This window comes from Colobus angolensis, unplaced genomic scaffold, assembly GCF_000951035.1.
Source record: "Colobus angolensis palliatus isolate OR3802 unplaced genomic scaffold, Cang.pa_1.0 Scaffold46, whole genome shotgun sequence".
Lineage (NCBI taxonomy): Eukaryota > Metazoa > Chordata > Mammalia > Primates > Cercopithecidae > Colobus > Colobus angolensis.
In genome coordinates, this window is record NW_012118043.1 from 8,315,824 (window position 1) to 8,330,923 (window position 15,100).

General features: G+C 36.6%; 1 protein-coding gene across 4 annotated transcripts in view; it reads left to right on the forward strand.

Moving 5' to 3' along the window:
* CEP70 (centrosomal protein 70kDa) overlaps positions 1–15,100 on the forward strand; it is a 115,027-nt gene that overhangs the window by 94,399 nt on the left and 5,528 nt on the right. For all 4 annotated transcript variants that reach the window (XM_011958134.1, XM_011958135.1, XM_011958136.1 and 1 more), the window contains 5 exons: positions 6,474–6,579; positions 9,154–9,324; positions 13,728–13,874; positions 14,031–14,199; positions 14,682–14,796. In XM_011958134.1, coding sequence (XP_011813524.1) covers positions 6,474–6,579; positions 9,154–9,324; positions 13,728–13,874; positions 14,031–14,199; positions 14,682–14,796 — 708 coding nt within the window. The remainder of the gene's footprint in view (positions 1–6,473; positions 6,580–9,153; positions 9,325–13,727; positions 13,875–14,030; positions 14,200–14,681; positions 14,797–15,100) is intronic.

Here is a 15,100-nt window from a genome sequence, read left to right on the forward strand (position 1 = left end):
AAAAAAAAAAAAAACTTTGGTAGTATCTAGACATGGAAACATGGAAACAAATTTGGGAGTGTTATATAACTTAGCCAAGTTATACAGGTTACTCGTATATGGAAGAACTTGAATAGAAATCAGATCCTTATCCAATCATTCTGACTCCAAAACTTATACTCTTAGATACCATACAGTTAGAACTAAACAGAACACTCAATGAAACAAAAATTTTTAAGGTAAAACTTACAAAATTTTTACTTTGCAAGGTAAAACTTAAAAAACAGAAAATATTTTAAAAACTTAAGAAATTTAAAATTAAACTTAAAAAACTTTAAAAATTTTACTTTTCAAGGTAAAACTTAAAAAACTTTTATTTCTGTAGTGCCAGAGGTAGAATATTTTTTCAGAGTACTACTGATGCTGGGGAAATAATTAAAACTAAAATCTCCTGTCCATCCAGTGAATTCTCTTTACAAATGTAGGAAAAAAAAGAAACAGTTTTATTACTGAATTCAATCAGATTCAATCAGATTTTGATGCACATTACAGGCAATCTGTTAGAGATATTGCAAGGACAGAAAGAAATGTCACCTTTTTGTATAGCCAGGCAGATACAATCCATTATATACATGTTAATTATCTGTATTAAAGGAAAAATAAAAACTTCTATTGTTTTTTGATAAGTAAGAGGTTACAACTTGGGGCCAGGAGCCTAGACAAAATTCCAACAGAGTCAAGGAAACAAGGTACCATCTTCTGAGATGTTCACATTTCAAAGAAATGATTCCAAAGCCCCCAAGAAAGACATTGCTGAAATTCAAAACTGGCAAGAGCCTTATTTAGCTCTTAATAAGATTTATGTACATCTTAAAGAGAGTAAAGGATTTATAGTTACAGATTTTCCAAAGGAAATGCTACAAGAAATGGAAGAGGGTATAGTCTCTTTTCTTTTTGGAACCAAAGAAAATTGAGTTTGTGTTTTTTTTTAGATTTGTAGTTAACAAACTTTCAATGTCAAATAAGGCTATTAACAATTTAATGTGGGAGAACATGGACTCTTCTTGACTTATTATTACAAATAGGCTGATTATAAAATTACCTTGTTAGGAAGTGATTAAATAACTCTGCCTCTGTAAGACAAACAAAGGTACTACACTAATTTCATTTAATTTTTCAATAGTATTTATGTTTTGCTACGGAAAAAACAAAATCTTACAGCCACTCTGTGTTGAGCTGACAGTCCTTGAAGTGGTTAGGCCAATGAGCCAAAGTGAAATTAACAGTCAAACTGTTAACTTACTGCTATAGGATAAACAAGAGGCCAAAATGAAAAGGGCTGACTCCTCGATGTTGCATTTTTCCCTATTAGAATAGCACCAGGCAAGGAACAGTCTGACATACACCCAGATGGGGGGGAACCATCTCACTGCCTAGGAGCCCTGCACAAAAGATTCCTACTGTTTTAAGGTGTAGGGAGAAGAAAGGCTAGGAGTGGAAAAGTACTGAGTCGGAGTGGAAAAGTACTGAGTCAGAGTGGAGAAAAGTATTTTAATTAAGGCTTCTCCACCAATGAGAAGATCTTGGATAGAGGTACTTGACACATGACTCAGTCTAAGCTCCAAGAGGCCCCTAATGGAGGTGCCTAGGGTAGGAATGCAGAAATGCTTGTGGCAAGGCACTAGAATAACAGTAGTAGTAGTAGTATAGCTTTCAGGAAGGAAAGGAGGTGGTGTGTCTTTGACTGCAACTGTCTCCAGAGACTGCAGTGCACAGGCTGTGCATCATGTCTGGTGTGGAGAGGACAGCTTTCCCCGCAAGAGATCTTCTAGGCAAAGCCTTTGTAATTACCTATGGCTGTGCCTGAACTATAACACATTGGATTTTAGCCAGGAGCTGGACTTTTCAACTAGAGAAACACTTGCCTTCAGAGTTTGGCACTGGTGCTGGGTTGAAATGAACCACCCCTCTTTCCATCACTAACTGTCTTAGGAAGTCCTAAGATTGTAGGGTAAAAGACTCGGCGAACAATATAGCTTTGAAAAGCTCACACTGATGCACCTATGTGTTTTGCATTAATGTAGCTAAATTAGTGGAATTTTTAAAAACAAAATTGGCAGTCCTTTTTTTTAACTCGTTCCTCATCTCCAGCATGGATCTTATTCCACTGTGATATCACGGAAAAGCTCCAACAGAACACAGTTAAAAGCTGTAAAGTTTCTGCACATGGAAAGTTATCTTATGGAGATGGCTATACAAAATAGATAACACAGCATATTTTAAGTTGGAGGTACAGTTTTCTGTTTTCTCAGTGTCCACAAAAAAACACAGTTGCTGCTGCTGAATACATGGAGTAAGAGTCTGCAAAGCATGCAAAGTACCCCTTAGCCACTCCTAGGGGATTTTTATTATCTTTCAAGCCCTTCCTTACTGCTCTGGATACTGTAGAACAACTCTACCATATTTCTGAGTACAGCCCAGGCAGCTACAACACAGGTTTCTAAAATGACAATTAAGTCATGCAGATAGAAAATGAGGAAATCATCAGCAATATAACATGGAAGTTATATCGTTCATGTATCGTTTTTCCTAGACTCAAGGCACTATAATAACAGCAGTAATAGTTATAGCCTTCAGGAACGGGGCAAGCTTTGCTAGTACATAGACAAGTGCCCTTTTAGCTCTCGTTTAAGAAAATTTAGAATGAGCCAACAGTACCCTGGGCTCCTTCCCTGACCCCCAGCATTAGACAGACTATAGGCTGGAAGCAAGTTGCACTTCCTCTCTTGCCCATTTTAACCTCAGCTTCTTTGGCCCAGGGCTCCACTTCAGTCTTCTTGTCTTGGCATGGGTAAGCCAACATTTCTTCTTTGTTGCCTGTGCATTTTTAATATATCCTGAGGCAACCTCCAGACATGCTTGATCTGTCCAACTTAACTCCTGAGGCACCAATTGTTGTTTTTATTCTCCAGTTCTAAAGCTACATCAGTTGTAAGTAGTTTGGTTTCTAATACAATTTTCTCCTGAGCCCTGTTAATTACTTGCATGATTTTGCAGAATGTGAAGTTTTTCAGTAGTACTGTTAATGGCAGATATTTTCTGTGAGACTAAGTAAAACGGTTTCCTGAGTCCCCAGCTTTTACTAATCATTGTCTTATATAAACTTAGAAAAACAATGGGACTAAATGAGTTAATACATGTACAGTGCTTAGAATTCCTGCATAGAGAAGGCTCTCAGTACCTACTAGTTACCATCATTAGGCTCCCAATAAATTTTAGTTACTGTAATTATTAAGCGAGGATGTATCTCTTTATTCATCTGGTTAATGGAATCACATTTCATTAACACATTAGAGTACACATTACAGTAACTAATCAGTACATGCAATTATATATTTAGCTTATTGCACTGACAGCAAAAATGTATATCTGCAGTGTAATATTTATTAATCAGATTTGCAAACAATTTATTGATAAGTTGAACATTTTCACCTAAGTGAAAGGAACTAACATTTAAATTCAGATATATCACTTTACTTCTAGTCCTTCTAGAGGCCATATCAGCTTTTCTGTGTCCTTTTTTGTTCTGGATAATATGCTTTTGGCACTGCCTTTAGGCAAAACTGTGAAGAATATGAATGTAGTAAATAGATAGGAAGTCATTTATAATTTGGCTTGGGCCAAATATATCTATATTCACTAGAAAGCAGAGAATAGCAATTGAGTGAATATAAGGGGAATATATGTGACTGGAGTAGGTAATTGTAGGGAAGTAGTAGAATCAAGTAAGAAAGGAGTCAGGAGAAATACTGTGTTAGGACTGGCCAGGCGCGGTGGCTCACTCCTGTAATCCCAGCATTTTGGGAGGCTGAGGTGGGTGGGTCACCTGAGGTCAGGAGATTGAGACCAGCCTGGGCAACATGGTGAAACCCCCTCTCTACTAAAAACAAACAAACAAACAAAAATACAAAAATTAGCTGGGTATGGTGGCACATGCCTGTAGTCGCAGCTACACTTTGGGAGGCTGAGGCAGAAGAATCGCTTGAACCTGGGAGGCAGGGGTTGCCGTGAGGCGAGGTCATGCCACTGCATGACCCAATTAGCTTGGATAACAGAGTGAGACTCCATCTCCAAAAAAAAGAAAGAAATACTGTGTTAGGACTAACAGCATGGAGAGTTTTGAATGCTAGCCCAAGGAAATTAGATTTAGCACATCAAGAAATGGGAAATCATTGATTGTTTTTCAACAGGAAAATGACATGATGGAGTTTTACTATTCTGTTTTTACAAACAGCAGGCAGAGCGCATCATTAATGAGTCATAAGAGTCAGTTTAGTGTGTTGAAGTCCCAGCAGGAAACTGATGGCATACTCAAATTGAAGAGGGGTAATTTGAAGGACTATTAGGAGACTACAGTAGTCCCCCCCTTATCAGTGGGGGATACGTTCCAGGACCCCCAGTAGATACCTGAGACCTCAGAACCAAACCCAATCACCATCAATTGGAACATATTTATGTCTGTGTATTCCACCCACAAATTTAATGCTTTTTCCATCTTTTTTTTTTTTTTTCCTTGAGATGGAGTCTCGCCCTGTTGCCCAGGCTAGAGTGCAATGGCATGATCTCAGCTCACTGCAATCTCTGCCTCCTCCCAGGTTCAAACAATTCTCCTGCCTCAGCCTCCCGAGTAGCTGGGATTACAGGCCCACCCCCCTATGCCCTTTTTTTTTTTTTTTTTTTTCAATAGAAACGGTGTTTTACCATGTTGGCTAGGCTGGTCTCCAACTCCTGACCTCGTGATCCTCCCGCCTCGGCCTCGGCCTCCCAAAGTGCAATTATAGGTGTGAGCCACCGTGCCCAGCCGCTTTTTCCATCTTAACTAAGCATGTATCACACACTGTGGCTGTAACTTGCAGTTTGAGGTCCAACAGCAAAACTAGCCTGGATTTCTTATTCTTTCTTCACAATTTCACAGGTAGAAGATTTGTTCATACTGTATATCTTAGCAACCTCAGCATACAATTTTTTTCTTAAGTGGAAAACTTTCACCTTTTCACTTAAAGGATGCACTTTATGATTTCTCTTTGGCATATCCAAATTGCCAGCATTGCTGCTGTTGCATTTTGGGGCCAATATTAAGTTAAATAAGGGTTGTTACTTGAACATAAGCACTGTGGTACCCAACAGTTGATCTGATAACCAAGATGCCTACTAAGTGACTAATTGGTAGGTAGTGTATACAGTTACAGCATGGATAAGTTAGACAAAGGGATGAATCACATCCTAGGTGGGATGGAGTGGGACAGTATGAGATTTCATCACGCTACTCAGAGTAGTGTGCATTAAAAAATAATAATAAATTTTAAAACTTACTTCTGGAATTTCCCATTTAATATTTTTGGACCCTGGTTTATCTTGCAAAACTAAAACCATGGAAAGTGAAACTACAGATCAGCATGTACTACGGTACTGTTTTCAAAGGCATGAGGAGGGAGGAGAAAGATTATTACAAGCTATCTTCTAGATATTTGGAGAAGGACAAGTGTTTGCTACTAGGTGGATACACTTATACATAGTTGTATTTCTGGGTAAAGAGACTCTCCTTTCCCCCAGCATTCTAGCAGCCACCTGGAATAATGGTCTCTTGGATCTCCATGCCCTCTTGACTGGCCCAGGCATCGCTGTTGTCTGTTCTTTGCTGTTAGTAGAATACAAAGAGAGAGGGACCAAACGTCTAGCTGTTCCTGCTACAATACCCAAAACAGTGGCCCTTCCCACGCTTCCTGCTCCCTTTATCTATAGTCTGTAAGCTTGGAGCACCTTGGATGGAAGTCGCTTCCATCCTTTGTTGTATTTCTCTCTTGTGCTGTCTTTTGTGGGTGTTGGGGGCTGGTTAGAACTTTCTTCTTCAATCTGATCTCTTCTGTCTTCAGAGATTCCTTCTGATTTGCGATTTATTGAGAAGGTCTTCTTGTTTTCCAGTGACAATATGATTTAAAATTTTTTAAACTCTGGTCGGGCTCAGTGGCTCACGCCTGTAATCCCAACACTTTGGGAGGCTGAGGTGGACAGATCACGAGGTCGGGAGATCGAGACCATCCTGGTTAACATGGTGAAACCCCGTCTCTACTAAAAACACAAAAAATTAGCCGGGCATGGTGGCGGGCTCCTGTAGTCCCAGCTCCTCGGGAAGCTGAGGCAGGAGAATGGTGTGAACCCGGGAGGCGGAGATTGCAGTGAGCCAAGATCGCGCCACTGCACTCCAGCCTGGGTAACAGAGTGAGACTCTGTCTCAAAAAAAAATTTTTTTTAACTCTATATAGGCATATATGTATATGTTTATAAATATACACACATACATGTGTGCACACATACATATAAGTAAAGTGATATAAGGCTGTTGGGAGGGTGACTGGATCATTTACCTAGTTTATCATCTTGGTCCAGTGTCTAGGAAATAATTTTGCATTATCTTGATTTTTTCTCCCTTTTAGATTACAGGAGCTTATTAGTCCTAAGAAGGCTGAGGACACAGAGAAAAAAGATGAGCCCAGCAAATATAATCAGCAACAGGCCCTAATTGACCAGAGATACTTTCAGGTATTGAATTGATTTTTCATGACAAAAAGACTGATGTTCGTCATGAATCTTGGTTATCAGTTGCAGTGTAATAAATTATCAGTTGGTAAGGAATACTTGCACCTCATATTTATGTGTACTTATTCTGTTTTGTCTTTCTGTGATATAACTAACTGTTTGACTAAAAACATTGTAGACTTCATCTTACTACTTAAAGGAGACTCTGGGCCTAGTTCAAAGCAGGTTAGTAAAGAGCTTTAAGATTTTTAAAAGATTTTATAATCCTTTTCCCTACTTTCCCCATGTAAGCCATTTTCCCTCTTCATGTTTCTTTTGTTGCTATTATTATTATATAAGTAAATCTATTTTCTTAGGGTCCTTGTATGGCTTTTGTTTTTGTGTACAGACCTTAGTTCATCTGAAATTAATTTTCTATATGGTGTGATATAGGGAATCTCACCTTCCTAGTTTTACAGACCATTTATTGAATAGCTGAGCAGTTAAACCTGGTAGTTTAGTGACTGAACTGGACTTTCACTCATATTTTATTGGGTATACATAAGATTTTTAAATTTTAGATTATTCATTTTTTAAAAATTTAAGATATTTTTTCTAGGCTGCTATTTCTAATTTCTCTTAAAAAGTCGGAAGATCTGGCAACAGATTCCTGCATGGTTATTATCACAGCAGAATTAGGCCTTTCCCTTGTCAGATATGAGCATGTGTTCTGTAGTTAGCCAGTCCCTATTCATGCTTTCTTCACTCATTTATACTCGTACCTGGATTCTCTGGGTGTCTGTGTTTGCAGTCTCTAATATGCTACTTTTTTCTCTACTTTATTGAAATAACATTTTATCATAGATCATATTCCTTTATATGCACAGATTTGTTTTTAGATTCTCTAGTCTGTTGCATTCTCAACTGTTTCCATATTTCAATTTCTATAGTTATAAGTTTTAATAGCCTTTGAGGCAAGTATCCTGTCATTTAAAAAAAAATTTTTATTGGCTATATTTTTAGCACATTTATTCTTCTGGATGAACAGTTTTCAAATTAAAAACTAAATCCCATTGAGATGAACTAAAACTGAATTGACTTTATGGATTAATATTTGGAGAAATGACACCTTAACCTTTTTGAATCATCACATTCAGAAATATGTACTTTCATCAGGGTCATATTTTATAGTCTTCAATAAAGTGTTGTGTATTTTTTAATTTAGCTCTTACATATTTCTTGTTAGGAAATACCTTGTTATTTCCTAGGTATTTTATAACTTTTATTGCTATTGTAAATGGGAACCAAGCACCCTTCTGAAAACTTTTATTTTAGACTTTCTTATACCAGTATGTAACTGGATTTCATTTTGTTTCTGAGACTCAATTTGAGAGACTTTGTCCTTTAAAGGGAGAATTCAGGCCGGGTATGGTGGCTCACGCCTGTAATCTTAACACTTTGGGTGACCGAGGCAGGAGCAAAATGCTATCTTTATATTGTGAAACTTTTTATTAAATAGGCTGAACTTGATGGTGGTAATAGGAAGTGGCTTTATTCTTCTCTCTTTAAACATGCTTTTTGGAGTCTCCCTTTTTTTCCTTGGATGATATGTAAGGTAGAACTCATCACTTATGGGGAGAGGGTTATAGTCAAATAGTATACTATCTTAATATATTAAGATATTTAAAATTCAGTCCAGGCATCAATGATACTATTTTTGGAGACAGGGTCTTGCTCTGTTTCCCAGGTTGGATTGCATTATCATAGCTCACTGCAGCCTTGAATTCCTGGGCTCAAGTGATCTTCCTGCCTCAACCTGGGATTACAGGCATGAGCCACCATACTCAGCCTGGGGATTACTGTTAATTTCCTTAAACAGTCTGATAACAGTCTTGTGGGTTTGTAGGAGAATATGCCTACTTTTAAAAGATGCATGCTTTATTATTTCAGGGTGAAGAGTTTCTTCAAATGGTTCACCTAAAAATATAGATAGCGAGCAAATATGGCAGAATACTAACAATTGTTGAACCTAGGTAGTGATTATATGGGTGTTTGTAATAGTTAATTTTGTTTCAACTTTACTGTGGCATAGGATGCCCAATATTTGGTTAAACATTATTCTGGATGTGTCTGGGAAGATGCTTCTGGATGAGATTGACATCTGAATCAGTAGACTTAGTGAAGCAAACTGCCTTTCCTAATGGGGTAGGCCCCATCCAGTCATTTGAAGGCCTGAGTAGAACAAAAGGCTGAATGAGAGGGAACTCCTCCCCGCTGACTGCTTTCAAGATGGGACACTATTTTTTTCCTGCCTTCAGACTCAAACTGAAACATTAGCACTTGCAGGGGTCTCAGTCTGCCTGTGTTTGGACTGCAAATATCCATTAGCTTTTCTGGGTCTTCGCTTACTCACTGCAGATCTTGAGACTTGTCAGTCTTCATAATTGCATGAACCAATTCCTTGTGATAATTCTCTTTGTATATTTAATGAAATGCATGTATATAATATATATAGACATAAAGCACTCCTTTAAAATATATAACTTTGTAGGCATAGGATAAATATTTTGACTAAATACACTATGTTTTTTTTTAAAGGTGCTGTGTAGCATCAATTCAATTATCCACAATCCAAGAGCTCCAGTAATAATTTATAAACAGAGCAAAGGGGGAGCCCAAAATTTTAATAAAGATCTTATTCAAGATTGTGGATTTGAGCATCTTGTTCCTGTAATAGAAATGTGGGCAGATCAACTGACATCCTTAAAGGTAAGGGGTTGACTATTCTTTATATGCTTTGAACATCTATTGGACTCTATGTGCTTTATTTATAGGACTTAATTTAGGGCTAAAAATTAAATAGGGTTTAATTTTTTTATTTGTGTGTTAACTGTAAAGCTAAAAAAACTTATCTAAAACTGAAATCTTCCTACTTACATATCTATTTTAGGTACTGTTTTGATGTTGTCATTACTGTAAGCTTCACTTCTTCTAAGGCTCTACCAAACAAGAAATTTTTGGGTTAATTTCCTTATTGAAAATCTATAGTGGATCCACTTTGTACTTCTAGGCCTTTCCCTGTTCTACCTTCATCTGCCTCCTTTTGGTATCTCCATGCTACGATTTTCCTGGCCCTTATTCCTCTTCAGATATAATGTCTTATCCTTCATTTCATTATAATTGGGGATATTTTCTCTCTCTTCACACTTTATTTTCTGTCTCTCAGAACTGAGCTTGTCTCCATTTCTGCTTATTCTCTAGAACAGACAGTAAGCTAGCAGCCAACCCTACCCTTCCCTATCCTATCTATTCATGGAAGACTACATTTTATTTACTTTATAGAGTTGTGTATTGCATGGTTTCAGGTTTTTTCAGTTTTAACTAGTTTGCTGAAAGGTAAATAGTTGAAATCAGTAGTATTTAACTTCTTTGCCCTTTAAACTTTAGATTTCTTAGTAACTAATATAATACATAGCATACACCTGTTAATGAAAATGTGATTCAATAATAGTGTTTGCAACAGAAGTCTTATTACATGAAGTACAAGTGATGCAGAAGATATCTGTTAAGAATGTATAAGCTCCCTGAAGACAGTGTTTTTATTTGTTCTGATATGTCCCCAAGATCCTCCTGATGAACGAGTGCTCAATTAATATTTGTTAAAGGAATGAAGCAGAATAATATATTCCAAGACAACAAAATTGGGGGTGGTGATGTTAATTTTTTTTAAATTTCTACTTGCCTTTTTATAGAGGGCTCAGACAGAGCTACATAATACATAAACATTTTGATTGAGTGACAGTGCTGGATTAATATACTTACTTTATAGGCCGGAGTTCCTCCAGTCTGTATCTCAGAAGAGTGTAAAATAATTAGTAATCATGTAAATCATGGTATTTCCTCAATCATTGCCTGTCAGAGGGTTCTCCCAGTAGGAGGGAACAGTGCTGACTCCACCTTTCTCCTTCTCAGAAGGGAAGGACTAGAAAAAGCCCTAACCTTCCTAGAAGAAAAGACTAGAAGAGGAAGAAGACAAAGGGAAGAATCACATTAATGGATAGTTATTGATCGTTTATCATGCTAAGCCATTATGGGATAAACACAAGATTCACACTAATTAGACAAAATATACTTAAAAATATGAAACAAAATGTAATCATTTATGATATCATTAAAAGAAATGAGTGACATAAAAATAGATTACCTCTGATGAAGTTCTGAGTGAATGATGCAGATGACTTGTGCTCTAGAGTCTGGAAGAGAAAGAGAACACTCTGATTATAGCCCCCAAGAAAGGCTTTGCCGTGGTGGTGAGTTCTTGCTATTGTATAGTTTTCTGAGTAGGAGGAGGCAAGGAATTCACTTTATAATTAGAATATTCTGAGGACACCCAAGAGGAAATTATTAAGAATTAGTTACTTCTGCCATTGGAGTAACTCATGAGTTTTGAGCAGTGCTTCAGATATTAATACTACAGTTTCAGGGTCCGAATTAAGAAATTGCATGAGATTCTCTGAGGCCTCATATTAAAGATTATTTGATATGTAACAACCTCTAAGTTTGGGACAACCATCTTCCCTTATTAGTTTTTTCCCTCAGTTTAATTTGGCTTTAAAGAGTAGGATAGGTTTGAGGAATGAGTGGATAAGCAAAATGTGGTATATACATATATTGCAATATTATTCAGCCATTAAAAGAAAAGAAATTCTGACCCATGCAACATGGGTGAACATTAGGAGGACATTATGCTAAGTGAAATAAGTCACAAGAAGATTCCACTTATATAATTCCACTTATATGAGATACTTAGTGAAAGTCATAGAGACAAAGTAGAGTGGTGATTGCTAGAGGGAGGAGGGAAATGGGAAGTTATTGTTTAATGGGTATAAAGTTTCAGTGTTACAAGATGAAAAGTTATGGAGATGGATGGTGGTGTTGGTTGCACAACATTATGAACATTTAATAACACTGAACTTACATTTAAAAATGGTTAAGATGGTAAATTTTATGTATATTTTACTACTTTTAAAAATTGGAAGAAAAGAAGGCTGGGAAAGACATGGAGCCAGCTGCCTCCATCCTTGTGTCTTTTCCCTCCTGCCTTTCCAAGAAAGGTGAACTACAGATGTTGTAGCTTTCCCCAACCCAGTACACTCTTGAATACTTTTGCTTTCCTATTCTCCAGTGCTTCAGAGGCCAGACATACACAGTAGGCTGGCCCATGGTAGTACTTCTACATCTCCACAACTGGGCAATGTAAAGAACCTAGGAGACTCTCTTATATTTTTCAGAGCTTACTTGATAGACTGTGCTACAACTATCCTGTCACTGCTTAGGAGACCAGAACATCTTTTCTTCTTAGCTTTGTAATACTCTTTTATTCTGAAGCAAAAATGTATTAGATTGGGTGTGCTTTTTACCATAGATTACTTTATAAATGTGCCTTGTTGCTGGAGCATTGGTTAATAAAGGTATCATTATGCTGTTATTTGCTGACTTTTTTTTTTTTTTCAAATTCTAGTGGCACTGACGGTAAAACATTCATTTGACATGAAATTTATTGCTATGAATTACTACAATAGTAACTGCCTTCCTACCAGTTGAAAGGTTAAAGATACCAATATGTGAAGTCTGAGTCTTAAGTGGAGAATGCCAAGTGAAGTACTAAAATAAGTTAGAAAAAGGAGGAACTTCTAGTACTTCTTTCTGTTTTCTAGAGCTATGCTGTCTAGTATGGTAGCCTCTAGCTTCATGTGGTTATTGATCACTTGAAAGGTGGCTAGTCCTGATTGGGATGTGTTATAAGTGTAAAATATACACTGGATTTAAAAGACTTTGTATGGAAAAAATTAAAATATTGTTTTTATATTGAAATGATAATATTTTGGATATATTGGGTTAAATAAAATATACTATTACAGTGAATATCACATGTTTCTTTTCACTTTCCATACTATGGCCCTAGACAACTTAAAATTCCTGTGGCTCACATTACATTTCTTTTGAACAGCATTGTTCTAAAGGACCAAGCACTGTGCCATACACATATGGATTGAGTATCCCTTATCCACAATGCTTGGGCCTAGAAGTGTTTTAAGAATTTTTTCAGATTTTGGAGTATTTGCAGAATATATGCCATTTGAGCATCCCTGATCCAAAAATCCAAAATTCAAAACGCTCCAATGAGCATTTCTTTTGAGTGTCATGTTGTTGCTCAGAGTTTCAGATTTTAGAGCATTTCAGATTTTTGGATTAGGGATTCTCAACCTGTAGTAGATGTTCAGTAAATATTTGTCAGTTGATCAGTTTAGAGCTCTGAACTTTCAGTAGCCTTGCCCATTGTGCACAGTTTAAAATCAATTAGGGCACCACAAGTAGGCCAAGAAAACTGACTATTATAATGTAGAATAAATTTGGGGAACCTTTCACATTGAAAACTTGCCTGGAGATACATGTTATAACATGGATAAATCTCAAAAACATTATGCTAAGTGAGAGAAGCCATTCATCAAAGACTACTTATTGTATAATTCCATTTATGCAAAATGCCCAGAATAGGCAAATCCTTAGAAATATAAAATAGTTTAGAGATCAACCCTAGGAGCTGCAGGGAAGGGAAAATGGGGAAGGAAGGACTGTGAGTGGGTCTGAGATTTCTTTTTGGAGTAATGGATATGTTCTGAAATTAGATAGTGCGGATGTTTGTACATGTGTGAAAATATTAAAACTACTGAATTGTATACTTAATGAGGGTAAATTTTATGGTATATGAATTACATCTCAATAAAGCTGTTATATAACATATTCAAAACCAAAATACAAAGGCAAGTTTATTCTTTATGTATCAACAATTCAAAATAATGAAATGATATGGAACAATAATAAATAACATAAAATTACTTAGAGCACCCAGATTCAGAATAATCAATGTATAATGTTTTCTGTAAAGCTTGTGTTTACCTGGAGAAACCTAATTTTAACTGACTTGTTCTAAATTGGTAATAGTATTTTTTTAAAACAATACTGATGATGGTTATATATATATAATTTAACGTGTGTAATTGTTTTATTAATTTTATAAAACATATAAAACTTATAATTTTTTATGTTCTATTATGTTACTATTGAAATTATTTAAATCAATAATACATGTAGTTTCTTTTGTTATAAAGGATTTGTATAAGTCCTTGAAAACACTATCTGCAGAACTGGTACCTTGGCATAATTTGAAGAAGCAGGATGAAAATGAAGGTATCAAAGTTGAAGATTTGTTGTTTATAGTAGATACTATGTTGGAAGAAGTTGAAAATAAGGAAAAGGTAATCCACATTCTAATGTTCTCTGATCTCAAAAATTGATAATTTGATGTGGATATTAATATTTATTCTATTAGAGTTCTGTTTGTCTTTTAAAAGTTTTTATTTGGGATTATTTTAAGATATGAACTCTTTATTTTTTACTTCTCTTTTGGACAGGACAGCAATATGCCAAACTTTCAAACTTTGCAAGCTATTGTCTCTCACTTCCAAAAGTTATTTGACGTGCCTTCTTTAAATGGAGTCTATCCCCGAATGAACGAAGTTTATACTAGGCTTGGAGAAATGAACAATGCTGTGAGAAACCTCCAAGAACTCTTAGAATTAGGTGATGACCTAATTTGTCATTTTTGGCCCCCATTTAAGAATTTTTAATAAATAAACAAAAAGTAGATAATTTTTTTTTTTTTTTTTTGATTATGGAGTTTCGCTCTTTTTGCCCAGGCTGGAGTGCAATGGCACGATCTCGGCTCACCACAACCTCCGCCTCCCGGGTTCAAGCGATTCTCCTGCCTCAGCCTCCTGAGTAGCTGGGATTACAGGCATGCGCCACCATGCCTGGCTAATTTTGTATTTTTAGTAGAGACGGGGTTTCTCCATGTTGGTCAGGCTGGTCTTGAACTCCCGACCTCAGGTGATCCACCCGCCTCAGCCTCCCAAAGTGCTGGGATTACAGGCGTGAGCCACCGCACCCGGCCAATAAAAAAATTTTTAAGTGAAAAAAATTGAGGATAACTGAAGCATAAAATGTTTGATGTATGTAATTTTGAAAATTCTCTGTTAAAATATTCTTTTATTTCTCTTTTGCAGATAGTTCATCCTCATTGTGTGTGCTGGTAAGCACTGTTGGAAAACTCTGTAGGCTGATTAATGAAGATGTGAATGAGCAGGTTATGCAGGTATTAGGACCTGAAGACCTCCAGAGGTATTTGTTTTAAAAATTTACAAAGTATCATCCAGAATGGCCGGGTGTGGTGGCACACGCCTGTAGTCCCAGCGACTTTGGGAGGCTGATGTGGGAGGATCACTTGAGCCCAGGAGTTTAAGTCCAGTCTGAGCAATGCAGTGAGACCTTGTCTCTAAACAATAAAAATAAAAATAAATATTATCCAGAATTCGTGGAGGGGTGAAATTAAAGACTTTCAAAACTTATTTACCTTCCCTGTTTGGAATAACATCTTTTCTGTGTGTATGTGACTATAGGCACACACCACCACGCCCAGCTAATT